The sequence below is a fragment of the Fusarium tjaetaba genome (genome assembly GCF_013396195.1).
Source record: "Fusarium tjaetaba strain NRRL 66243 chromosome Unknown NRRL66243_c0000207, whole genome shotgun sequence".
Taxonomy (NCBI): domain Eukaryota; kingdom Fungi; phylum Ascomycota; class Sordariomycetes; order Hypocreales; family Nectriaceae; genus Fusarium; species Fusarium tjaetaba.
Window position 1 is genome coordinate 13,137 of NW_023501403.1, and position 25,626 is coordinate 38,762.

A 25,626-nucleotide genomic window follows, 5' to 3' on the forward strand; every position below is an offset into this window, starting at 1 on the left:
ATCTCCACGAGAAAACGAGTCAAGAATTGAGCTCTTGACACCATGGTAACGGATATAAGATGTGGATTGTGTTAACATGCTATACCTCCACTTCGCTAGTTGGATCTACCAAACACACTGCTGACCACCACGATGTAGCTCCAAACACTGCTATATAGACAATATACCTTGGTAATAGTCCATATCGATGGAGAGACTGCAACTATTCACAGGGCCTTGTGATTAAACATGAAACTTTTGTTATCGCAATGTTACTGTTCCTTTGCAGGATGTACGGAGTACATAATCTCTATATTTATCCCTGTTCCTACCCTGAGCCGTCCATATGCCATGAATTATAGATACTGACTCTTGCTTCAACTTCACTTTGGCAAACGCCAAGATGTTGTGCCTCCTCATTGAGTCTTTACAACGTCACGATGTGACGTTGCACAGCTTGGTTACTGACGCATGTCGTGCTCGCTAAACTGTTTACCCTGTCGAGGTCCGGCACTGAAGGTTGAAGCTTGCATCACGGAGAGAAGGAAGTTGGAGGATGAGAGGCGAGTCAGTACGGATATGATGTATCGCTAATAAAACGGTGTGATATAGCACAGGATTCTGACTTACACATAAGCTTCAATCCTCGCCGTTGAGATCGTCCTCGTTCAGACTTCGCTCCGGAGGATAGGCTATATCTTTGATTATATTTGACGGTGTTATTATATTTTCGACCAAGTCTTATCATTATGCTAAATAATATGTTTTGTTTTCCTAGGGTCAAATACGAGATAATGCCTCCTTTGAGGACTCCTCTTTTCTCCTCCGTGCCTCAATTGATCGTGGTTTGCGAGGACCACCTGTAATACATGCCTATAGAGCTTGACACCGTTTACGGAAGGTCGCAGTTATAATTGGATTTGATGCTTGTATGAGACGCAAAATTGGAGATCAGCGGTGACTATCGTGGATACTATACTGGAAGTTGTGCTAATCTGAGGAATGGCATGAACTTGGCATTGTCCTAATCTTTTGACCAACTCTATCAAGGAAGAGTAAGCCTCATGTAGAGGCAAGTCGCTGGAAGATCATATGACGGATGCCAAGTTGTGACGAGAAAGTGTATGGAGAAGATAACAAGACGAATGGTTCTTGTCCGGTCTGGCGAGAGCTATAGGTTACTTTACATGCGATACCCAAGCCGAGATCCGTGATCAGCCAACACAAATTACTACACCGATCCTAATGACTACTACTCATGAAAGTGTATGAAGCCATGCGTAACATGACTTATCGTATCTAATATCTCATATTCACACGGTAGTACACCATAATGAGTGGCAAGCTCCCTAACAGCTACACGTGACTTTGGCGTTTTTCGTGTGCCGTCCAGTCCAAGATCGTCGCGTCACAGCGCGCCCCGCCATTGACCATAGAGAGCCGCAACTTCAAATTAACGGTCATCAATGGTAGTCGTCCAAACATCGCAACCAAAATGGCACCCGACGTAATTGATCTCATCTCATCGAGTCCACCACCAAGCCAGTCTGTTCCACCCTCTGCGCAAGTACCCGAGACCAATCGCATCGTTGAACCAGAGAAGCGACACCTACCAAGTATCAACACAACACATTCTGCATCGCCAGGACTGTTTCTATCCGATGATTTCGATACAACGATAGATCTTGACGAGCCAATATTGATCGATGCAAATACGAACAAGAGACGATGCCTCTCTCCTCCAGCGCAACCACCTCCGCTCAAGCGCATTTCTCCAGGTCCAGAACCTCAAACAATTCTCCCACCAGTGCGAACGAATGGCAACGGACGAGCTTCTGTCGCTTCTGACCCTATAGAACTCACGAGTTCTCCAATATTTGAATCGCATAGCCAGCTAGAACCTATGACATACACTAGCAAACCCTCGACAGATACTATCAGCAAGCCCGCTGATCAATCGCTTGACGCTGAAGACTCTGATCCTTTCGCAAGCTCACCACAACCGGTACGACGATCTCCCCCGAAACCGAAGCCCCTCGCAAGACCTATAGAATCTTCCGACCCTTTCGCAAGTTCACCCCACCAAGCGACGGTGACGACTAAGGCGCCCGAGGCTATCATAACATCACCGCCTGCGCCTCCGCCAAAACCTGCGCCTAAGCCAGCTCCAAAGAAGAATGCAACATGGGATCCCACATCGAGTTCGGCGCCAGATGTCTTCTCTTTCGATTCGTCACCGCCACGGAAGAACAATAACGTTATTAACATTGACGACTCCGATGGCGGCGACGGTTCCGATGACGAATTGCCAGATATCGCTTCTTTCGATGTTGCCAAGATGCGACGTCGATCGCGACTTCAGCGCTCACAAAGCGATGTTGTATCATCAAGATCTCGAACAAAGCCCACAGCTTCGAATACAAAGTCAACAGCAGAGCGAGCACGAGAAAAAGAAGCAAAGGCAGCAGCCAAAGAAGTCGAAAAAGAGGCTAAGCGGCGTGAGAAGCAAGAAGCAAAGGAAGCCAAACTTCTTGAAAAGGAACGCACTGCTGCGATGGCAGAGGTCAACAAGCTACGTACAGACAAGAAGATCTCGACACCGGAAATGATGGTCGATATCCCTTCGAGTCTGAATGCGACGGTCACAACAGAGTTACAGACCATGCTAGAACCCTTTGATGTGCAGTACACAACTTGGGATAGCCCGGTCGACAATGTGATCAAATGGCGAAGAAAGGTTCGCAGTCGATACAACGACGAGATTGGTCTCTGGGAGCCGGTACCTCTTCGCCTTGAGGATGAGAAGCATGCTCTCGTTGTCATGCATGCCGACGAGTTTGTGAAGCTGGCGCAGGACGACCAGATCTCCACTCACGTTGGCAAGATGCAAAGACATTTTGCTGATCATGCTCTCGTCTACTTGATTGAGGGTCTGACACCTTGGATGCGCAAGAACAGAAACCTTCGTAATCGTCAATTTGCATCGAATGTTCGCGCTCAGGAGGCTGCGGCTTCTGCTGCAGGTCGTCGACGGAACAAGCCCCCTGCAGAATACGTATCTGAAGAGTTGATTGAGGATGCGCTTTTGCAGCTGCAGGTGATGCACGAGGTTTTGATCCATCACACTATGGTACCGTTGGAAACAGCCGAGCAGATCCTCACATTCACCCAACACATCTCAACAATACCTTACCGAAAACAACGAGACATTGCCACACTTGGAGCAGGGTTCTGCATGGAGAGCGGACAGGTCAAGACAGGCGAGGACACCAAGGACACCTACGTCCGAATGCTACAAGAGATTGTCCGAGTCACGGCCCCCATCGCATATGGAATCGCTGCAGAATATGGCACCGTCAGCAGTCTCGTTCGAGGATTGGAAGAGTACGGGCCTACTCGTCTCGAAGGAGTGAAGAAGAGCGCAAACAAAGATGGTGCTTTCTCAGACCGCATGGTTGGCCAAGCAGTAAGTCGACGCATGTACAAAGTTTTCACGGGAGTGGACGAGACAAGCACAGATGTTTAGAATAGTGTGTATTATATGTAATGATTCTATGAAGAGCATCGAACATGTTACGATGCAGTTCTAATGAGACCTATGAATTCACCGTTAGCTTGTGATACCATAGAAAATGACAACAAAGATGATTTGTAAACAAGCTGTCAGACAGCGGTTGGACAAAATTGTTTCCACATTGTGTATTTCAGTACAGGTCTGTGTAATTGCTTCTTCATCATAAAGCTTGAGGTGTTGTGTGAGTAAAAGGGAGAAGTTTGAGCATACCATTTAGCGAGATACGATGTTCTCATCTTCGAGCTTGCGCTTTCGCGACGTTGGCTTGAAGAATGAGTCCATCGTCTTCTGTTTCGCGTCGAACTTGGCGCTGCCAATTCCACCTCGTGTCTTTCTCAGACCTTTGAGGTGGTCAACGCCGTTGATCTTCACGACGCGCATGTGGAGATGCTTGTCGGAAGAGTCGCGCGTGATGAGGGCCTCGATGTAGCCGGTGTTGCTCCATGAGGGTCGCACGAATGCAGATGCTTGACCTTCCGGTTCGGCATCTGGACCAGCGGACGCCGAGGTTCTGTCGCGGAGTGCTTTGTAGAAAGTACCAAGAATGATACCGTGGGCGACGATGCAGACGGTCGAGTCTCCTTCCAGTCGAGGCAAATGCTCGTCCAAGAAGACCTCAACCCTCTTCCTCATCGCCAGCGGTGTCTCAGAGCCCTCATGCTTCGTCGCAGCCCCAAACTTGGTACCCTCACCCGTCCCAAAGTCCTTCTCCCTCAGCTCCGGCACCTGAATCAACTTCAGATCCTCCGCGCGTTTCTGCGCGTCGAGGATAGCCTGGGCGGTGTGCACCGCGCGGCTGAGGTTCGACGAGAAGATGCGATCAATGGCGACGTGCTCAGAGAGGTACGATGCGAGCCGTTGAGCTTGCATGACGCCGTGGGCAGTCAAGGCTGAGTCGCGAGACCCGGCATAGAGGTTTGCGACGTTGTCGACTGTCTCTCCATGGCGTATGAGGAAGAGACGCATCGTTGCATCGTTCAGGAAGGCCACGCCAGAAGCAAGCTGGGCATGGTGAATGTTGATGGTTGAAGAAGCGGGAGGAGGAAAAGTCAGAAATTTGTAGTGCATTTTTCGTGCTGACTCATCATATTTGGGGCTAGTCTCCAAGGGAGCTAGCTCCACTTGAGCACTCGGAGTTTTCACTTCATGTCAATGCGCAACATTATTGGCCAACTAGATCGTGAAATTCGTAAAGCTAAACAAGACAAAACTCCAAACTATTCATACAAATTCCATAGCCAAAGATTCCCAATATATATAATTCATTAAGAGATACCCATTAATCAATCATTAAAACCTGTTTATTTCTTACCGGTGACTGTGCCGACGACGTCACCAAGACCAAGGCTGCCGAGAATCTTCTTGAGGCCAAGACCTCCGAGAAGACCATCGAGCAGACCACCAAGACCAAGACCGTTGAGCTGAAGATATCGTTAGATGATCAATTGATTGTGAGGATGAATGGTTGAGACATACCAGAGGACCCAGGATGGGACCGAGAAGCTTGCCAACGAGGCCGAGCACACCGCTGAGCAATAGACCAACAGCAGCGACAATCTGGAAGAGAGGCTCGGCGAGGAGACCCCAGAGAGGGTTGATCTCCTTCTTGGCGTGAGGCATACCCTCGAGCTTGCGCTTGCCCTCCTCAATGGTGGTTTGAATCTCAGTAGAGAGCTGCCATCTTTGTTAGCGAGTGCTTCAGGGTAAGGGAACGCGATACTAACCTCCTTGAGCAAGTTGGCGAGGTGAGCCTCCTCGGGAGTGGCCTCACCACCAGCAGTCTTCTGCTTGGCGTTGCGAGCGATACGGCCATCGGGGTCAAGACCACGGATGATACCGTTGGTCTCAGTCAGGATCTTACCACCGTCCTCGATGAGAGGCTTGACCTGTCGGACAAGTTCCTCCTCATCACGATCCTCAGGCTTCTGAGCCTCAGCGGCGCTGATCTTGTCGTTGATAGACTTGCAGATGGGTCGGAGCCTCTCAAGAGTCTGCTCAATCTGGTAAGCCAGTTGTTGAGCGAGCTTCTTGTTCTTCTCGGCCTCCTCGGTCTGCTTGGCCTCATCGGCCTCAGCCTGCTCGCGCTTGATTCTCTCCTCCTCAGTCTCACCCTCGGGCTCTGGCTCCTCCTCCTTGGGGATGTCCTCGAGAAGAGAGACGTGGCCGATGACAGCGCCCTTCTGGTTGAAGACATCGCCATCCTCGTCGATCTCCTTGCCAGCACAGTCGAGGAGCTCGCCGCTGGTAAGCTTGCCGATGATGTTACCATCAGCGTCGACGACGTTACCCTCACGGTTCACCTTTCGGCCAGCGAGAGGGTTGTGCTTCTGCTCCTTCTCAGGCTCCTCCCAACGCTCAGCCTTGCCGATGACATTGCCGTTGGAGTCGGTGATCTCACCGTCATCATCAACAGCACGTCCAGCAAGAGCCTTAGCATCACCGATGACAAGCTTGCCAACAACCTCGCCAGCGCCGTTGACGACCTTGCCATCCTTGCCGACGGTGCAGTTCTTGAGCTGAGCGAAGGGGCCCTCCTTCTTACCACCGCGCTCGCCCTCAGAGACGAGCTGGGCCTTGCCAATGATGTCGCCAGACTCACTTCGGATGTTTCCGTCCTTGTCAGACATTCGTCCGACAAGCTTCTGGACATCACCCTCAACGACACGGCCGTAGATCTCGCCAGACTCGCTGACGAGGTTACCAGCCTTGTTGACGCGCTTGCCAGCAAGAGCAGAGTTGTCGACGGGCTTCTCCTCCTCAGCTTCAGGAGCTTCCCAGCGCTTGGCCTTACCGACAGTGTTGCCACGGCGGTCGAGAATGTCACCATCCTCATCGACCTCGCTGCCCTTGAGCTGCTTGGGATCACCCTCGACGACCTCACCAACCTGTTCGCCCTGGTACATGACACGGCCGTCAGACTCGACGGTGGCGCCGGGGAAGTGCTCGAAGGGAGCGGATGCCTTGTCCTCTCGCTCGGAGATGGAGACGGGCTCACCCTTACCAATGACCTCGCCGGAGTCGTTCCAGATGTCACCGTTCTCATCGGAGCGCTTGCCAATAAGCTCCTTCAGTTCACCCTCAACCACCTTGCCGACGACATTACCGTTGGCGTCGACGAGCTTGCCGACCTTGTTGACCTTGGCGCCCTTGAGGATGGAGCGGTCCTTCTTCTGGACGCGGTCCCACTCAGCGAGAGGCTCAGCCTGGCCGACGACCTTGCCGTCTCTCCAGATCTTGCCGTTCTCGTCAGACTTGAGGCCAACGAGCTGTCGGACCTCACCCTCAGTGACCTTGCCGATGGTGTCTCCCTTGTCGTTTGTGAGACCACCCTCCTTGTCGACAACAGCTCCCTTGAGGATAGAGAAGTCCTTCTGCTCACCACGCTCCCATTCGGGAAGAGGCTCAGCCTTACCAACGGCCTTACCAGTCTTGTCCCAGATGGTACCCTGATCATCAGAAGCCAAGCCGATGAGCTGCTTGATCTCGCCCTCAACGACCTTACCGAAGAGGTGGCCCTTCTCGTTGACGAGGTTTCCGTTCTTGTCAACAGTGGTGCCCTTTAGGATGCTGTAATCCTTCTGCTCACCACGCTCCCACTCAGGAAGAGGCTCGGCCTTTCCGACCTTCTTGCCAGTCCTGTCCCAAATGGTGCCCTGCTCATCAGAAGTGAGGCCAATGAGTTGCTTGATCTCGCCCTCGGTGACCTTGCCGATGAGGTGGCCCTTGTCGTTGACGAGGTTACCCTCCTTGTCGACGGTGGTACCCTTGAGAACGGAGAAGTCAAGCTGCTCGCGGTCCCACTCGGGGATGGGCTCAGCCTTTCCGAGCTGCTTGCCGGTCTTGTCCCAGATGATACCTTGGTCGTCACTGCTGAGACCGATGAGCTGCTTGAGCTCACCCTCGACAACCTTGCCGAGCTTGTCGCCCTTCTCGTTGACCAGGTTGCCCTCCTTGTCGACAGTGGTACCCTTGAGAATAGAGAAGTCGAGCTCCTTGGCAGCCTCCTCACCCTCAGCAGCCTTCTCCTCAACGGCCTCTTCACCCTCGGCGGCCTTGTCCTTGGCCTCCTCGGTAGCATCGCCAGCGACTTCCTCGCCCTCAGCAACCTTGCCTTCGGCGGTCTCCTCGCCTTCAGCGGCCTTGCTCTGGGCGTCTTCGGGCAGATCCTTAGCGACTTCCTCACCTTCAGCGACTTGGCCTTCAGCAGTCTCTTCACCCTCGGCAGCCTTACTCTTGGCATCCTCGGGGAGGTCACCAGCCGCTTCCTCCCCCTCAGCAACCTTGCCCTTAGCAGCTTCTTGACCTTCAGCGGCCTTGCTTTGGGCATCCTCAGGAAGATCCTTAGCGGCTTCCTCGCCTTCGGCAGCCTTGTCCTGGACCTCATCGGTGACACCAGCAGCCTCCTCGCCGGGAGCGACAGACTTCAGGTCATCACCAGCCTTGGACTTGTCACCGTCATCACCAGGGGCATCGCCGCTGGGGATCTCGTCGGCAGCCTCAGACTTGTCGGGAACTTCAGACTTGGGAACCTCGTCTTGGGCACCCTCAGTCTTCTCTTGAAGCTTCTCCTCGACATCCTCAGGCTTAGGAACATCTTGCTCGTCGACCTTGGAGGCAACATCCTCCTTGGCCTCCTCAGGGATATCCTTAGCTTGTTCAGGAACACCCTCAGCAGTCTCCTCTGCCTTGTCAGTTGCCTCCTTTGCCTCCTTTGCCTCCTCGGACTCTGGGGGGATATCCTTCAGCTTTTCTCCAGCTTCAGAAGTGTCGCGGTCCTCGAGGCTGATGTCCTTCTGGTCTTGGTCCTCAGACTTGACATCGGGTGTCTCGTCCTTGACTTCTGGGGCTCCGGGAGTCTCGGCTGGTGTCTTTGTGTCGGTAGCTTGGGAGGTGGCTTCTGACTTATTGGCAATGCCCTCAGTGGCATCACCAACGGTGTCTGTGACGCCCTCTGCGGTGCCGCCAACAGTATCCGTGGCACCTTTCGCTGTATCGCCAACGGCGTCTGTAGCGCCCTTTGTTGTGTCGCCGAGGCCAACGGTGTCTGTAGCTCCCTTTGCTGTGTCGCCGACGGTATCTGTGGCACCCTTCGCTGTGTCGCCAACAGCTCCCGTGGCTCCTCCAACAGCCTTTCCAATGGTGCCGGTAACGCTACCGACGGCGCTTCCCAGACCACCAGACTTCTTCTCTTTGGACTGGGTTGTGTATTCGCTCTTCTCCTCGTCGTGCGAGTCCTCTTCCTCCTCGGGCTTGCCTTGTCCTATGGGCAGGGTCTTGCCGAGGACATCGCCCGAGGAGCTGACAACATCACCGGCTTGGTTGACGGTGTTACCAACGAGGTTCTGGAGGTTATCGGTGTCGGCGATCTTGCCAACGGTCTTTCCGGCGTCATCTAAGACATCTCCGGAATCATTCACGACGCCAGCACCGCTCCTGGGGACTGACTCAAGATTGACTGCAATGGGGACGATAAGCGCCAAACTTGGTGAAGGACTATTGAACGCACCAGGGGATTCCTGCTCTTTGGAAGAGGCAGTATCTTTTGTTGTGTCTTGAACCTGGGAGGAGAGGTCTGCCATGATGTTGTTGTTGTTGTGATGGTTTTGGACTGGTTCAACTCCTTCAAGATCGAGAAAAGGGTATCTTTCAGATAAGAGAGGATTAATGGGGTATCGTTGTGTTAGTTGGGAATGATTATTGTTATTGTTGTTGTTGTTTTGGGTATCGCTTCGCAAGTTGGCCAAGAATGGAATGAATTGATACTTTTGTCGAAACCGCAACCACCACCACATCTTCAACTACTTATACCGACCACACGGCATATACAAAACAAGTTTTACTGCAGGACCAGGCCATTCTCGATTTCGATCACGTCAATTCAAAAAGTCACAACGTCAGTGTGAGCCCAACTTTTGGCTTTCTAGCCATGATACTGCGCCGCACCTTGCTATCGGACGAGCAAAGCTGCAACAGCCACACGTCATGATGAAGATCTAAGCGCGGGGAGGGTGTGGCGAGAGCTGTTGGATGACGTTATAAGGAGCTCTCCTAACATGGATATGTTACACAATGAGCAATGGGGGGAGAGAGCTCTAGACGCAGAGGTGCCGTGTAAGTGTCCTCCCAGGATGAGGCTTGCACTACCTTGCCGACGAGAATGTCCAGCGGTTGTGAAAACAGGCTTGCGGGGTGGAGGATGCACACCATCTACGAGACGGAGCTTGCACATTCAGGGTATGGATCGAGATGAGAAACTGGGTCTGTCTATTGAAGTTGAGGGGGGATCTAGAAGAAGGGGTTGCGTGTTGCAGTAGCGGTAGCCTCAAAAGAAAAAAAGAGAGAAGACAACCGGGTTTCTGAGGCTCCAACTGGAACTTTGAGATGGCAAATGTGTTAGCAAGAGTGAGAGAATGATGAACTAATCTAGCGTGACGGGGAGGGGTTACCCCATGAGGTTTACTTATTCCGAGGTGTGGAGGGGCGTTTATTGTCCACTTTCACTCATACGAATGGGATGCATATGCTTGCTTGCCTTGCCTTGGTTGGCTTGGCTTACACCTTACCTTACCTTACTTTGCCTTACACGAGTGTAGGTAGTTCAAATTATGCATGGGGGTGTTTATGGACAAGGTCGGATAATTGTGAAACGCACCAAGAAAAAAATTATCGATTATCGCTATCAGTTGTCTCAGTCTGACTACCACTGCTCTTTGTCTCAGTTACAAGGTTCCTATTGAAGACGGTCGGAATCTTGATGATGAGCTGAATACCATCATAGGTGGACTTGACGTCCAGGAACAGCTCGTCAGGCCTTGGAGCACCCGGTGGCTTTGGAGCGTTCGCATTTGCATTTGCATTGTTAGTACCCTGGGCCTGCTCCCTCTCCTTGTCCTTGTTCTCGGAAAGTTTGTCGGCTCCGTCCTGGGACGGCATCGGCTTGTCGAGCTTGCCAATCCTGTTGCCCTGGTCATCATAGATGTTTCCCTCATCATCGACTTTTAGTCCACCTGCTGCAAGTGGCTTGAGGGCAGGCTTGATGTAGTTCTCGCAGACGTGACCGGCCACTTCGCCGTCCTCGTCGAGGACCTGTCCATTCGGCATGACTGGCCGTCCTACCATGGACGGGAGATCGCCTTCTACACGACCGAGGACAGTACCGTCCCAGTCTAGAATGTTGCCAAACTCATCGATGTATTTGCCGTCTAGGCCAGTAGCTAATTTTTCAGGTGATTGCGGTTGTGATTGTGTTTTTGAGTCTGAGTCTGTTTGGTCTGTGCTCTCTGATACTGGCTTTATCCTTGGTATGCGAATCTCTGGGTTTGCAACTTTTGGTTCGGATGTTCGTCCATTGCGGACGGGAACATTGACCTCGTAAGTGCTGTGCGTAGGATCGCCATCAGGGGTGGGTGAAGAGGAAGACATTGGGATTGGGATGGGATCAGTTTGTTCCTGAGGCTGATGATCCTCGAGGTGAGGCTGGAGTTTTTTCTGCTGATGCGGCTGCTGCTGATCCTGGACCTGTTTAGGGGGTCTGCTGCTGGGTCTCGAGGTTCCAGGCTGGAATATGGAGATGGCAGAGGAGAGTGCAGACCTGATGCCAGCGCCGTGCCAAAAGGGCTGCTTTGATGTTGACGTGTGGCTGGTAGAGCTTGGTTTGTGCGGGGACATGACGACAGCCTCTTTCATGCATGAAACTTGGAACATGGGGCTTGACCTTTTGTTAGTGCTGTGTGAATTTATTAGTTGCAGTGAGAGTCAGAAGAAAAGAAACGGGCAACGCCTCCTATTTCTTTAGTGCAAAGTATATCGGATTGAACCCCTGTGTCTAACTAACTACCTAGCTGTAACAGATGAGAGCCGCATTTTTGAGACTCTACCAAGGTGAAAAAAAACAAGATGTAACTCTGGAAATATTCTGGTCGAGTTTCTCTGATCGTCCGCGCTCATCACGATCGCGGGCCACCCGGGAACAAGAGACTAGCAGGGATGTGAGCAAGATGAGACAGGACAGCTAAAAAGGTGAACCCTGGTTTTTTGTTGATTCAAGTCAAATGATTGGTGGGAGCTGTCACAAAACCTAGTCCCTGCTTCCACTCTGGACCAAGCTTTCTCAGAAGCTGGTTCCTGGCTGGAACGGTTGGGCTAGACTTGAAGAAGATGGTGTTGGAGGTGGCTTGCGTGGCATTATCGTGTGTGGCTTGCTAGCTGCCAACTACATCCTTGTCGTTTGATGCAATCTGACGTTTTGGTTAGTCTCGGGGAATTTGCAGACTGTCTTGTCATGTTCGTTCATTTTTCGTCACTCTTTTCTCACTCAGTGTGAGGACTGTGAATATCTACTATTATACGGTGTTCACATAGGCAGAGACTGGCGGAGTAATAGAGAGTGAATGCTTTTGGATTCATGTAGTATATAACGTTGTAGTGTTGTTGTATTTATCCCTCCCAGAAACAGCAGTAGTAAATCATCATTAATAAACACCATGTTGCGCCGCCACAGATCGTCGTAGTGCTGTCGTACTAACAGTAACATTACATGGGTCCCATCATGACATGAACAGAACAAAGCCAAAGCCAAAGCCAAACATAGACAATAGTGCCAATCTCTTCTAGTTTCTGCACAGCGCAAAGCAATAATTAGCCTCTGCTTGTCATCAAGGCGGCGTCTATCCCGTTCTGGAGATTTGCAAGCCAAGTAAGATACGACGGCCACAGGGAGGTTAAACAAAAGAATTGAGGGGTGCATCACGTACAGTAGAGAGAGCTCGAGATCACCGTGGATACGAGCCTTGAGCTGGATCTCAATGTCGAGGTTGAGATCCAGGCGCAGTCGCAGCGTGTCTTTACCAGCATCACCACCGCCGCCCTGCTGCTGACCGCCCGTGAGACCGCCCAGACCGCCCGTCACGCCGCCTAGGGTGTTGGTCACGCCGTCTGTGACGCCGCCGACTGTGTTGCCCAGGTCTCCGGCGAGAGGCAGCTGGTCGAGAGGTCCTGAACCTCCTCCTTGCTGCTGCTGCTGTTGGGGTGGTGCTTGCTGGCGACGCTTGCTGCCCTTCTTCTTGCTGCGGCGCTCTCGTCGGGGCGCTTCTTCGGAGGACATGGTCTGGTCGTCAGACTCGATGCGGTCCTTTTCCATGGAAGACATGATGATGAATTAGAAGAGTCGCTTGCTTAAAGATGAGTTGGCGGTTATGAGTGTTGATGTGGTGTAAGTGGATTAGTATGGTTTGGATATCTCACTAAAAAAGTACGGGTTTGGAGAAATTAAGGTAACTTTAAGAAAGGGACGTGATATAAGTTTGAAACTACGCAGAAACTCATAACAGGATTTAGAGGCCCATGAGGTCATGATCGAGATGAGAATCCAGTAAAATACCCTGCTCATGCCAACCCACTTTATGTGACTTGACCCCTCCACTACAACTTTCTGTCTCCAACGGCCATTAACGGTCTGCCCCAGACATTCGCTTCATTAGTGTCCCCCAGTCATATCATGCTATTTCTTGACATAACTGCTTTCCATGCCGAGCTGCGGTCTTCTCCTCAGTCTCACTGGCTGACATCTCTCCTCATCGTCAATCTCGTCCTCGATATCACCCTCCGGGTCCCAATATACAGCCCATTTCCCATGCTCGTCCCGCACCGCCACAAACGAATCATGATCTCCCTGGAGCGTCAGGAAGCGCTCATCTGCTGTCCAGCCCCAGGGTCCTATGACGTGCCCGATGGTGTCCTTCTTGCCCCCAAAGGTCACCATGTGCGTGTCCTTGTCCACGAATATCCAGTTCAGCGCTGGCGGGTCGTCGGACACCATGCTCACCAGCCCCAGGTGCCCTTCCTCGCTGGGATACTTGAAATACCAGCCTAGAAATCTGTAGCCTTGCACGGGGGCATCTGAGAGGTTGAGATACATCTGAACTTGTGAGTATGTGTCTAGTGACGAGAGACGAAGGGAACTCACCTTCTTGTCCACCAAAACTCCTTGGCCAACCTCTTCTGTCTTTCCATTCTGTTGTAGCATGAATGTGAGGTGGAACTTTTCTTGTTCCTTGCTCATGCTCTCATTCTGTCTCTTCTGCGCACTCACGGCATTACCCACGCCTGTAACGGTCGGGATAGCCGCGATGGCAAGTAATCCGATAACCATGTTTTCCTGATCTGTTTTTTTCTTTTGCCGCGTATCGTATTGTGAAAGGGTAGTATGTTTGACAGCAGCAAGTCTCGCTCATCTTCACTGCATGACGTCCAGTCCACTTTGTAGGATCTTGACCCATACATTTCTCTAAACACCAGCCACACGCATATAATCCTGATCCCTGCAACCCTCTCTGCACTCCCACTCCCACCCCCATCAGACCAAGCAAGCTGGGGTAGGGTAGAGGGAGGGTAACGTCATATGCCCAGGATTGGGATGCCATTTTTTACGTCACTTTGACCTGTCACGTCGAAATTCGTTTCCAATCCCATCGCAACCATAGAAACCGGTTCTTCGAGGGCTCGAGGTCGGGATACAATGACACTTATTGCGTCAGTCAAGCTTCTTCAACAGGTTTCGGACTCGACACGTATTAATCTCAAAAACCATGCTTGGAACTTTAGTGTAGAAAAACTTCAACTTAATTATTACATGTCAGCAGCGAAGCAATAAGCCATTGTTTATTTTTTGGAAACCCCATTGTTCATTCAGCGAAGTAAATACCAGCATACACAACCATGTCTTCTCCATCTCAGCAGGTAAGTTGTATTGTGAGTTTGTATCCTCTGATCGGGAATTAAATTCCTTTAGGACTCGCAGAAGCGAGACGAATCTCAGGCTCCTCAGTCTCCTGGTCAGGGCCAGAACCAGCAGGAGCAGGGTAACGATAGCAACCCTTTCAACCAAAACCAGAACGAGGGTCAGCAAGAGGATCAGAATCAGAACCAGGGCCTGGGACAAGAGGCTCAACAGCAACAGCAACAGCCAGGTCAAGAGTCTGAGTCCAAGCCTGACGATGCTAAGGACGAGTCTAAGCCCGACACCGAGAACGCAAAGGCTGAGACACCCGGCGACAAGGAGGGCAAGCCTGAGCAACCTGGTCAGGACAAGCCCGAAGAGCCCAAGGCTGAAGAGTCAAAGCCTGATGACTCCAAGCCAGAGGAATCTAAGCCCGAGGACTCAAAGCCTGAAGAGGCCAAGGCAGACGACAAGAAGCCCGAGGAAGTAAAGAAAGAGGAGGACGAGGCCGACTCCGAGCCAGAGCAAGCAAAGGCTGAGGCCCAAAAGACCGCTCAAGAGGCCAAGCCCAAGCAGAAGCGCCAGCCCGTCAAGGAGGAGAGCGAGTCCGAGGACGACTCTGAAGACGACGACGACGATGACTTTGACTCTGAAGATGACTCCGAAGAAGACTCGGAGGAAGATTCCGAAGACGACGAGTCAGAGTCCGAGTCCGAAGAGGAGAACGAGCCCGCCACACCTCCCCAGCAGGCTGAGCCAGGCCGCAAGGGCGGAAGACGCGGGAACGCAAAGGCCGCCGATGTAAGACGTCGACGCCCCGCATGGCTCGACGAAGAATCTGACGATGAGGGCCGCAAACAGTTTTCGAAGCAAGACCAGCAGTTGCAGCAGCAGCGCCAACAGCAGCAGATGCAACAGCAACAGCAGCAACAACAGCAACAGCAACAGATGCAACAGCAGCAGCAGCAGGGAGGCGGCGGTAAGAGTGACGCCCTCAGCTTGCATCTCGAGCTTAACCTCGAGATCGAAATCGAGCTCAAGGCTAGAATCCACGGTGATCTCACACTGGCACTACTGTAAGTTTTTGACCCCCTTCCTCCCCCTTATGTCGCGGACCCTTTCTATCTTTTTTGTCCGCCTTTCTCATCTGACAAGTGCATAGCCAATAGTGACATGTAATTTTGCAGGGAAGGAGCATAAGTATAAAAAAACGACAAGAAATACTTATTGTTTAATTTCGGTGACGACTACGACGAACGATGTTTTTTCCCCGTCTTATATCTAGCGGCGTTTTTTCGGGGGCATGAAGTTTACGACTTCGTTTACTTTTTTTGTTTATGTGTACTCTGTATAGTAGGAGTAAATAAAGAGTTGAAATTGGGTTTTAGCTTGTTACATGTTTCTCAGAATTATGTGATACGTGACACTCGCGGGTGATAACATGATCTAGTTCTACACATCACATCTCATTATTTGTATGAAGTGTAGTCGGTAATAGTTCACATCTCGGTTATAAGCCACAAGAAGCTAAAGTCTTAGGTCGATCGTGTTAAGATCTCAACGGTTTTTTCATCGATAGTGTCGTTGCAAGCGGGAGATCTACCGCAAGCGATGATGGCGATGAGGCTGAGGCTGGTGATGAGGCTCGGGTGGCACACACGGGAACGGAAACGAACGGATCCAAGCTTTTGGGTTTCGGGTTCGTGCTTCTGAAGCGAACCAACGGAATGGATCTCGTGATGGGACGGGAGTGATAAGATCGTCGTTATCATATGGTGACACTGTTATCATATAGTGGCACTCGTACGAGAGGGTATTACGGGGCCGGCTGATTTAGGGTAGCTGACCGATGTGATCTGTCGATGATTTCGAGATGCGAATACGGAATCAGTGTTTTAATAAACACGGGTGTTCAATTGAGTGATTTTATTGGTCTTGTTACACATTGACATTGGAATGACTACAGTGGTTGTGTTGTGCTGCAGAACCTCAGAGACATTTCCATTCATTACCAATTGAGGCATCCCATAATCATCTCAACGAGAACCATCGCCACGCTCAATCTCTTTCCATGATTTAACAACTTCAATTCTAATTATGTTCAAGCCGGACTTATCGGTACTCGCCAAGAATCCCGTATTCGCTATTTCCGATGGTATAATCATCACTGTAAATTCTTCAGTGCCTTAGAATTAGATCTGCTTAGGCCTGCTTAGATGGTGGCGCCCGAGCAGGCAGTGCAAGTGACGTATTACAAAGCAGACGCCGAAAGTGCCCGAACACGATAGCATCACTCACTTAATCTACGCGACACAAACAATCGCCCTCTTGCTTACCAACTCTACACCTATAAAACAATATCTCCCCATTCAATCTTATCTTTTCCCATCACGTCATTACCATAAAATCGCAAACACAAACTCACACTTAGCTACTTCTCCTAACAACCGTGAAAATAACGTCTCCAACGAATCCATCGCCACTCCGCTGCTGTACAAACATGGCAGACTCTCCCATGTCCGACAGCGAGCAGTCCTGGCTCACACTATCAATCACACACCGAAAAACAACCTACGAACTATCATTCCCCGAAGATGCGACCATCACAGATTTGTTTAATGAGATCGAAGCGAGTCTCGACATCCCCGTCGCAAACCAAAAGATCATCGCCCCAAAGACTCCCCTCCTCAAAGCACCCTTCAAGAACCCCGACATGCCCCTCCTCGACCTCAAGGGCAAGCATCTGACGCTCATGGGCTCTGGCGCTGCGGAGATCCAGCAGGTGCAGGATATGGCTGAGCGCGTTGCGAAGCGCAATGCTGCGAGGATGGCGCAGAGGAGTAAAGCACGGCATGCGACGACGACGCGACGAAATCCACAAGACTCGCAATATACATTTCTTCAAGTACGACCGCTGCAAGGCCTTCCGAACCCAGATCGCAGTCTGAAACTTCTTCTGCGATTGAAGGAAGACCCTGGTATTCGCGCTGCCATGACAAAGCATAAATTCGCTGTTGGTCTGCTTACAGAGATGGAACCTCTTTCGCATACGCAGACAACGCACGAGGGAACAAGTCGCATTCTGGGATTGAATCGCAATCAAGGCGAGGTCATTGAACTGCGATTACGAACAGATGCGCACGATGGATATCGCGATTACAAAACCATTCGCAAGACATTGTGCCACGAACTGGCGCATAATGTTCATAGTCCACACGATAGAAACTTCTGGGACTTGTGTCATCAGATTGAACGAGAAGTTGACGCAGCCGATTGGAAATCAGGCGGACATACGATTGGCGAAACATCGCGATATACTGTTTCTGGACATGGTGAGGAAGAGGAGGATTATCCTGAGGATTTTGGAGGTTGGACAGGTGGTGAATTTGTCCTGGGAGGGGTTAAGAACAATTCCACTGCTGGGATGAGTAGACGAGAGGTACTCGCCCAAGCGGCCCTTGAAAGGCAGAGAAAGGAGGTTGATTCTGAGCGCAAGGTGCTGGAGGAACAGAGACAAAGAGAACCACCCAGTGATGAATCCAAGTAACTTAATGTCATTTCAAACAGCGAGGCGTAGGAATACCTATAGAAGGCATGACACAACACATCATAGCATAGCATAAGCAGGCGTTATCATTACAATCTGATACACTATTTCCATACTCAATAAGGAAGAGGATCCAAGTTCAACCCCTCAACACTAAACTTGAACGCATCGTTTCGCGAATAACTCCCCGCAGCATCAAGATCAAGACGACCCCTGATACAATCACGGAAATCAACATCCGCAAAGATCAAACCATCTGGATCCTCCCACTGCGGTCCAGCAATGACGTCTCCAAACGGCGAGACAATCGATGAACCACCGCGCGATAGAAACTCTGCTTTTGCAGAAGATACAGCGCTCTTTGCAGGAGGAGGTTGCATATTCGTACCGTCATCATCACAACCGAGAACAATCTCATTCCCATCCTCGTCGAACACAGACTTGCGTCTTCTTCGACTCGGCGATTTCGGCAGCGCAATCTCAAAGCCTTCTTCTGTCATGCACGATCCACGACGCTGTCTCACACCGTTTGTTTCAGAGGAAGTGCTCTTGGGAATGCACATGTTGCTGCTGACGACAAAACAGCGTCCCTCGACACCAACTGTTCGCATGAGTCCGAGCCATGCATCGCGGTTATCAGCTGTAGGCGCAAGGTAGAGATTGATGTTCTGAGCGTAGAGTGATTGGCGAAGCAGGGGCATGTAGTTCTCCCAGCAGATTGCAGCGGCGAGGTTGATGCGTATGCCGCGGATGGTGGTTGTTACGGCGCGGAGGGTGCTAGGCGAGCCTTGAGCCCAGATGAGGCGCTCAGAGCCAGTCTATAACCGTTAGTTCACTTCTATATTATGATGGAGTAGAAGAGGAGGAGGGGATCTTACAGGGAGGACTTTGCGACGCTTCCCAAGCATACCCTCCTTGGGGCAGACATAAACAACAGAGCAATACAAGCTCCCACCCGCCTTCTCAATGCACCCCACCACGATAAAAACACCCGTATCCCTCGCAATGCGCTCCAACTCCTCACGCGAGCCATCACCACGGACTTCATCCTCCTCACCAAGCTGTCTCTTCACCCACTTCACCCCCGCACCACCACCGCCAGGCCCAACGGTATCCCCAAGATCAATGGCAGAATCGAAGTAACGAGCGAATTCATCGCGTCCTTCTGCACTGCGATTACCAATCTCACAACCAAAGGAACTGCCGCGGGGATACCCGCCGATGAAGGCCTCGGGGAGCAGGAGGATGTCGATGTGTGATGAGGATGCGCGCTGGGCGAGGGTGTCGATGAGGGCGATTGTAGAGGCCGTGGAGGATTGGGTGCCTGGGGAGGCGGTACCGAGACGGATATGACCAGCTGCAGCCATTTTGAATCACGTAGACATGAGTAGAAACACAGAAAGATACAGCTAGAGTCGGGGTAGAGGAGTGGTTATATAGATCAGGTGAGGATGGCATGCTCAGCAACGAGCGGGGCAACTAAACCAAGCCAGCCCATTTCTAATCTACACAGTATTAAATGTTTTCAATGCTTTTGCCCAGTGGATGCCTCGGCGCTTCTTCCAGCATTGGTCTGTAAGATAAACTGTCACTGGGTCTGTAAAGGTTCATCTAAGCTGAGTGAGAGGTTGGGAGCTAGACCATCTTTGAAGCTACCCCGCATAGACATGGAGATATGCGGCCCGCTGCGGCATCATGACTTCGGACTTCGGACCCGAAGTGGGAGGCGATGTCGGATGAGATGTGACTTGAACTGTGGATAGAAGTTGTGGTGATGAGTCTAATTGATAATGGGGATAGGAGTTAGTCACTGTTCTAGCTGATGTGGAAGGTTGAGACCCGTCATGCTGCTCTTATGAGGAGTATCGTTGTGAGACATGGTCAAGCACAAGCGATATGCATTGGACATGGAGTGAAACTTTATGAATGCCGTCAAGGTGAAGGTCATCGCCTTGAAAGACAGCAGTTGCCCGGTAGATATCGCAGGCCTCTAAGTCATACCACTCCGAAGAATACGAACGTCAAGTATCGTGTGCTGTAACTGTGACAGTATGCTCAATTCATCATAACTCTTTATACTTTTCTCACATGCAGGGTATTCTTCCACGCTCTATCTCCTCCTCGTACTCCGTGTCGTCGGAGGCGCAGGCTCAAACGCATCATCATCCGAAATCTCATCATCGCTAATCTCAACAGCCTTACTCTGCGTCCCGCCCTTCTGGGACTGGGAAAAGTTCAACTTTGTCTGCCGTGTACTCTTGGCCGCTCCTCGAGTCGCTGGAGCCTTGGCGGTGCTCTTCGCAGCTGTTCGCCGTGTCTTTGATGGAGGAGGTGCAGGCTCTTCTTCTGACTCCATAATCACGTCTTCTTCCTCGTCGTCACTGTCTTCGAATGCCTTGCGGCCTCGTCCCTTTGCGGGAGCCTTTTTGGCTGGTGCTGCTTTTGTGGCGCGTGTTGCTCGCTTGGCTGCTGGTTTCTTGGTGGGTGCAGGGGGTGGCTCATCATCGTCCATCAAGTCCATTTCATCGTCTTGCTGAGTTGCCTTGGCTCGTCCACGTGCAGGTTTGCGTGCTGGTGCAGGCGCGGGTGCAGATGCGCGTGAAGATGTCTCGGCCTGTTGTTCATCCTCGTATGTCCAGGCATCTGGCTCATTCTCCCAGCTGCCATCAAAGTCACTGTCCCAAGTCGCTGGCTTTGGCTTGAGAACTCGCTTTCTCTCCGCTCGGGCTGTCTGCATGCCGCTAGCTTGCTGCTGCTCGATCCTCATTCGATAGATATCCATGGCACTGTTGAGATCTTCGTCATCCGACTCTAAGCCCAGCATAGATCGGACTTGTCCCGTTAGATGTTCTGAAACAAACAGCTCCATCGCGTGCTTGTCATCCTTTGTCACGAATTGAGTGACAGCATCACCAAAAGGCCCTTGAGGAAGGACCTTGAGTGATTGCGCCGACAGAAAGTCTTGCACCAGATTCTCCACCTTGACCATGTCATCAGCACCATCGAGGGCCTCAATTGCTGCTGTTGGGTTCGCAGCATTTGCCTTGCCTGCATGTTGTCAGTGGAATGTCTATCAAGTTGCGACATTGACTTACGCTGTGATGTCTTTTTGCGGTAAAAGTAGACAACATCGTTTGTGTTGGCTACTTTACCAACAAATCGATTTGAGAACCTCTGGGGATTCTCAACCTCAAACTGACCGCCTTCCGTAGCTGTGTACTCCACTTTCAGACGAATCAGTGGAAGAGGTCGTTCTTCTAGAGCCTCTTCATCCGTCTGAATGGCTTCCCAGTCTGCATTGGCCTCCTCAATCATCTCCTCAACCACCTCCATTAATCTTCGTGTGACTTCCTGACGGTTGTCCTTCTTCTTGTCTAGTCCATTGAAACGCTTGTCTTGCGAAAGTATGACTTCCCGTGTGACAAAGGGACGCACACTCTTGAGTGGTAGCTTGTCAACCTTGAAGTCTTTGCCGGTCACGCTCACAATAGCAACGTGCTTCTGAACCGCCTCACCAGGCACCAGTGAAGTTGCGACAGATGAGCCGGGCTGCATGACATGAAAGCCTGTTTCGGGGTTCTGTGTAGGGTCGATCAAACATTCGTGCTCGTGACCCCAGACTACAAGGTCAAGCCAATCGGGCAAGACATTCTCGGGGAGGTAGGACGTGGCTGTATGCGCATGGTGATTTTGGTGAACAGCCAACAAGTTGAACCAGTCAGTCATCTGGGTTTCAGGGCGAAACCACTTGACTTTATGGTCTCGGAAAGTACGGAACATTCGCTCATCTCGAACATTGCTTAATCCAAACAAGGCAAGCTTTGTAAGACCCTTCTGTAGAAGAATCGGCTTGGCCTCGATGTTGTCTGCCTCGGGGACACGGCCGTAGTAATTGAGCAGCCCGCTTGCTTGCAAAAGATCAAGAGAGCAAAAGTTGCCTTCTCCAGAAGGGTCATCATGATTGCCATGGATCGAAAAGACGGGGATGGAAATGTTGATATCGGGATCTTCGTAGTTGACATGCGTGAAGGCACCTTCGAATACAGATGCAGCATCGGAGAGGAATTCGAGAGGACAGGGTTTCATGCCCAAGCAGTTTTGTCGGAGTGTTCGCATGACTTGGTAAAGGGACTTTCGGGATGGTTTGTTGTCGTGAAAGAGATCGCCAGCGAGGAGAACCATGTCAACCTATCATGTTAGAAGATATGACCGATACTAACGACGATGGATCGTACATCTTCAGTCCGGGCAAGGTTCAAAATTTCATCGAAAGTTCTCCAACTGTCATCCCTACGAATGGGGTCTCGCTCTTCATAACCGACATGATTGTCGGTCGCAACGAGGATACGAATGGTATCCGCCTCTACGGTCGTTAGCAAGAGCAGTAGTAATACTGCACTAAAATAGAGGCTCACCGGTGAACTCGGGCATCTTGTGCAGCTTACGATTTGTGTAACACACTCGAGCTGTGACGTGTGTGGGTGTGGATGAATTGGGTGTGCTTTACGCGGGCTGTCAGTGAGACGCGAGCAGTAGCTGGGAAGGTGACGCGCCCCAATGCGAGGTCACGTGCACATCAGCTTTACACCTCCACCTCCAGCTCACAGCTTCACAATGAATGGCCATGATCCCAAAAAGTGATTGATCATCTTTTCCAAGCTGTCAAAACAATTCCAGAAAAGCAAAAAGCAAAGAATGCGGGCTCTAAACTCTGACGCCAGCCGTTGAATGGCAGCGGGATCTTGCAGCACACGAGTCAGTGATTAATTGACTCTACAGGTGATGAAAGACTATTTGCCCAACATCAGACCACGTTTCGACCCATCATCTCAGCACTAACACAAGGCCCTCGGTCTCGTTCCGCACTAGACTCCATGGCCCGTCCCTGTTCCTGAAAGTTTCCCACAGGCGATGTCACCATCACACGTTTAGCTGCATGGAGATAAACGGGCGTTGGGTTTCTCACTGTAACATTGTCATTGCTGTTTCTGCGCCTCGATACGCGAAAGTCCACCTTACATGGTGAGGGAGATTGATAGGGTGAGGTACGAGATGCACGGTTGTTAATTGGAAAAGCTTGGCTGATCAAGAATGAGGCCATTATCATCAGCGGCATGTGGAGATTCTTGGTTTGGCCCACCTGCTGCTGCTCGTGCGTGCGTGCGTCCTGAGACTCGCGATCTCGACCTTGTACTGTAGAGTTGATCCAAACAACGTGGCACAGCATCCTGTCCTTTCTTTTCTTTTTCCTTTGGTAGTACTGTAGTATTCACGATGCAAGGGGATATCGAGATATATTTGCTTTTTATATGTTTCAGTCCACGGCGACTCTACATTTCTCTCACATTTCTCTCCTTCTCTTTTCATCCTTTCCTCAACTCGTCAACACAGACCATGCTCTGCCCCGACCAACATCATCAGATGCTTCATTTGGCTGGTCCCGTATGCCCGAAACTACTACCTTCCTGGTCGACTCACATACAGTAAGCAAACGACACAAGAAAAAAAGAGCTCAAACCACCGTTACTTGTCATGACCCTAGCTGTTCAATCCCTGGAAAAGCATGCAGCTCACGGACCCGTGGGTGCTGGATGAGTGATTGCGACACAAGATACGATTGGCTTGGACTCTAGCTTCGATCCTTTCTACTGTACAAGGCCCCAGTTGCGATTCGATTTGGTAATTCAGCTGCTCCAGGGCTGGTCCTTGACGACGCCATCGTAAGATCTATTATACCTTGTTGATGCTCTCGCGATCATACCTCCGCTTTCAATATCCGCATCTAAGCAACCAACTCCTATTCCAGGTCACTCGACCCCTTCTCCGCTCGAGGGGGCGGAAGGAGTACTTATCTACATGCGCTGTTCATGATTCCGTGTTTCAAGGCCTCTGCTGTTCTTATATCACTGTCCAACTTTCGCTGTTCGAATCCAGCTTGTACAGCAATCATCCCTACACTCGCCTTATACCCACGTCCCTGGACTTACAGCCTAACTTGATCATCATATCATACCATACCATGCATCTCGTTGCCAGGATGGACCGGGATGTCCTCCACGGAGGGAATATCTGGTCTCCCAGCCCAATCTTCCAGGCGGAGGTTCCTTTCTTTTGGCGGAAGCGACGGCAGCTTTCCATTGGAGATCTTCCCGTCGAGATCTTTACCGCCATATGTCGCAATCTCTGTGTGCATTGCCAGCATGCACATGTTGTCGATCTCCCGCCAGATGAGATCGACCACGCCATTGAGGCTCAGCAGGCTTTATCTCGCTTGAGCCGCACGTGTCGACGCTTTCGAAATACGGCTCAGCCTATCTTGTATCACTGTTATCACTCTGGACGACAGTCGAATTCTTCGAGTAGTCCTGAGTGGTGGGGTGATACTGATGCAAGGAGACGAGAAGCTGAGACTCTTGAGGGGTTTCTTCGTACTCTTCTTGAGAGGCCTGATTTGGCCAAGCATGTTCGTGCTTTGGCATTCTTTGCGTTGAGAGAAGTGACTGCTCGTCACATCTCCATAGAAACGCAAGCTCTATTTCGACAAGCTGGTGAGCGCGCTGGTTTTCGTGCTCTACCATCATATGAACATGTTGACTCAAAGTGGTTGCAAGAAGCTTCAATTATGGCTGCACCATTCGTGGAGCAACTCCTTATTTACCGATCATCACAAGAAGGGCTACAGTACATAAGAGACTCCCCTTTCTACTTACCAAATCTCAAGTATCTGGTATTACCAGGCCAGGGCAAAAATCCTGACGAATGCTGCCACATTCAACAAATGCAGGATGTCCTAGCCAAAGCCCAGAACCTTGAAGTGCTGGCAGCCAGTGACGCAGACTGCGGGACGGACATCCCCCTTCGCGAACGCTTCCGGTCAGAACCATGGGACACTGCCCTCGCAAGTCTGCGCCGCCTATCACTCCACGGCCTTGACCCCGATAATCTCGCCAAAATCCTTCGTCGGAGTCCAGTTCTCGAAGACCTCGAATACTTCTGCGACATGGACAAATACACCGTTCTCCAACATCACCACCTCGCCCCCGTTAGTCAATCATTACGACGTTTATGCTACACCAGCACAACGTGGGAGCACACATCGGGCGGCGCACAAGATATTATCGAACAAGTGGCCACGTTTCTGCGCTGGGACTCATCACTCCGCGGTGACGCAAGCTTCGTCGACTTTCCCCGTCTCGAAATCCTCGAGATTGAACAACTTCTCCTTTATGGACCTGTTTTTGACGATGAAGAAGAGCGAAAGGAAAGATTCGAAGCGATGAAAGATATTGGGCCCGAGATCTTCATGGCGAGTCTTCCTTCATCATTGCAGATCCTTCATATAGGGATGGTGTTGGCTTGGCCAGAGATGCACCGAGACCTCCTTGGTATGGCGGAGAAGGTATATCGATTTCAGAATTTGAGTGTCGTGGCTGTAGATCCTTACGAGGCACCGCCAAAAGAACAGATCAAAGAACTTGAAGAAGCATTTGCATCAAAAGGCATTGTTTTCAGGATAGGGCAGACGACACAAGTTCCCTTTGGGAGGGGCATGTTGGGTGTCAGACCAGGCCACCCAGAGAGATCGAGTGAAGGAGATCTCAAGTTTCCGTTGAATCATAGGAATCCGTCATATCTGGACTTTTTGGACTTTTAGATAATAAATACGTCGACGAGTTAAGCACATGCAATGAGATTACTCGGTGAAATTACGTTGCTGATGGATGGAGTGATGGCCTGATGCTGCTATCTCATGATGCGATTTCGGCTCGTCTAATAAGTATATGATGCTATTATCCTTCCTTCGGCGAT

At 51.0% G+C, this 25,626-nt stretch overlaps 9 protein-coding genes across 9 annotated transcripts; 4 read left to right on the top strand and 5 right to left on the bottom strand.

Annotated features, from left to right (window-relative positions):
• Window positions 1-1,474: 1,474 nt before the first annotated feature.
• Window positions 1,475-3,505, top strand: FTJAE_9166 (crossover junction endonuclease eme1; the record flags this gene model as incomplete). The annotated part of the gene is made up of 1 exon (XM_037356058.1): window positions 1,475-3,505. One exon carries the CDS (start codon window positions 1,475-1,477, stop codon window positions 3,503-3,505), a length of 2,031 nt encoding a protein of 676 aa, XP_037203741.1.
• Window positions 3,506-3,766: 261 nt separating this feature from the next.
• Window positions 3,767-9,132, bottom strand: FTJAE_9167 (uncharacterized protein; the record flags this gene model as incomplete). Its single annotated transcript, XM_037356059.1, has 4 exons — window positions 3,767-4,674; window positions 4,866-4,974; window positions 5,030-5,227; window positions 5,278-9,132. The coding sequence occupies 4 exons, from the start codon at window positions 9,130-9,132 to the stop codon at window positions 3,767-3,769; spliced, it is 5,070 nt and encodes a 1,689-aa protein (XP_037203742.1).
• Window positions 9,133-10,216: 1,084 nt separating this feature from the next.
• On the bottom strand, window positions 10,217-12,701 carry FTJAE_9168 (uncharacterized protein; the record flags this gene model as incomplete). The annotated part of the gene is made up of 2 exons (XM_037356060.1): window positions 10,217-11,279; window positions 12,307-12,701. The coding sequence occupies 2 exons, from the start codon at window positions 12,699-12,701 to the stop codon at window positions 10,217-10,219; spliced, it is 1,458 nt and encodes a 485-aa protein (XP_037203743.1).
• A 351-nt stretch (window positions 12,702-13,052) lies between these two features.
• FTJAE_9169 (uncharacterized protein) lies at window positions 13,053-13,703 on the bottom strand (the record flags this gene model as incomplete). The annotated part of the gene is made up of 2 exons (XM_037356061.1): window positions 13,053-13,469; window positions 13,518-13,703. 2 exons carry the CDS (start codon window positions 13,701-13,703, stop codon window positions 13,053-13,055), a joined length of 603 nt encoding a protein of 200 aa, XP_037203744.1.
• A 566-nt stretch (window positions 13,704-14,269) lies between these two features.
• On the top strand, window positions 14,270-16,024 carry FTJAE_9170 (uncharacterized protein; the record flags this gene model as incomplete). Its single annotated transcript, XM_037356063.1, has 3 exons — window positions 14,270-14,290; window positions 14,343-15,346; window positions 15,850-16,024. 3 exons carry the CDS (start codon window positions 14,270-14,272, stop codon window positions 16,022-16,024), a joined length of 1,200 nt encoding a protein of 399 aa, XP_037203745.1.
• Window positions 16,025-16,770: 746 nt separating this feature from the next.
• On the top strand, window positions 16,771-17,817 carry FTJAE_9171 (ubiquitin metalloprotease fusion; the record flags this gene model as incomplete). Its single annotated transcript, XM_037356064.1, has 1 exon — window positions 16,771-17,817. One exon carries the CDS (start codon window positions 16,771-16,773, stop codon window positions 17,815-17,817), a length of 1,047 nt encoding a protein of 348 aa, XP_037203746.1.
• A 116-nt stretch (window positions 17,818-17,933) lies between these two features.
• Window positions 17,934-19,184, bottom strand: FTJAE_9172 (nitrilase; the record flags this gene model as incomplete). Its single annotated transcript, XM_037356065.1, has 2 exons — window positions 17,934-18,635; window positions 18,696-19,184. 2 exons carry the CDS (start codon window positions 19,182-19,184, stop codon window positions 17,934-17,936), a joined length of 1,191 nt encoding a protein of 396 aa, XP_037203747.1.
• Window positions 19,185-19,927: 743 nt separating this feature from the next.
• On the bottom strand, window positions 19,928-22,248 carry FTJAE_9173 (double-strand break repair MRE11; the record flags this gene model as incomplete). Its single annotated transcript, XM_037356066.1, has 4 exons — window positions 19,928-20,865; window positions 20,913-22,005; window positions 22,053-22,180; window positions 22,233-22,248. 4 exons carry the CDS (start codon window positions 22,246-22,248, stop codon window positions 19,928-19,930), a joined length of 2,175 nt encoding a protein of 724 aa, XP_037203748.1.
• Window positions 22,249-23,836: 1,588 nt separating this feature from the next.
• On the top strand, window positions 23,837-25,471 carry FTJAE_9174 (uncharacterized protein; the record flags this gene model as incomplete). The annotated part of the gene is made up of 1 exon (XM_037356067.1): window positions 23,837-25,471. One exon carries the CDS (start codon window positions 23,837-23,839, stop codon window positions 25,469-25,471), a length of 1,635 nt encoding a protein of 544 aa, XP_037203749.1.
• Between the last annotated feature and the right edge of the window lie 155 nt (window positions 25,472-25,626).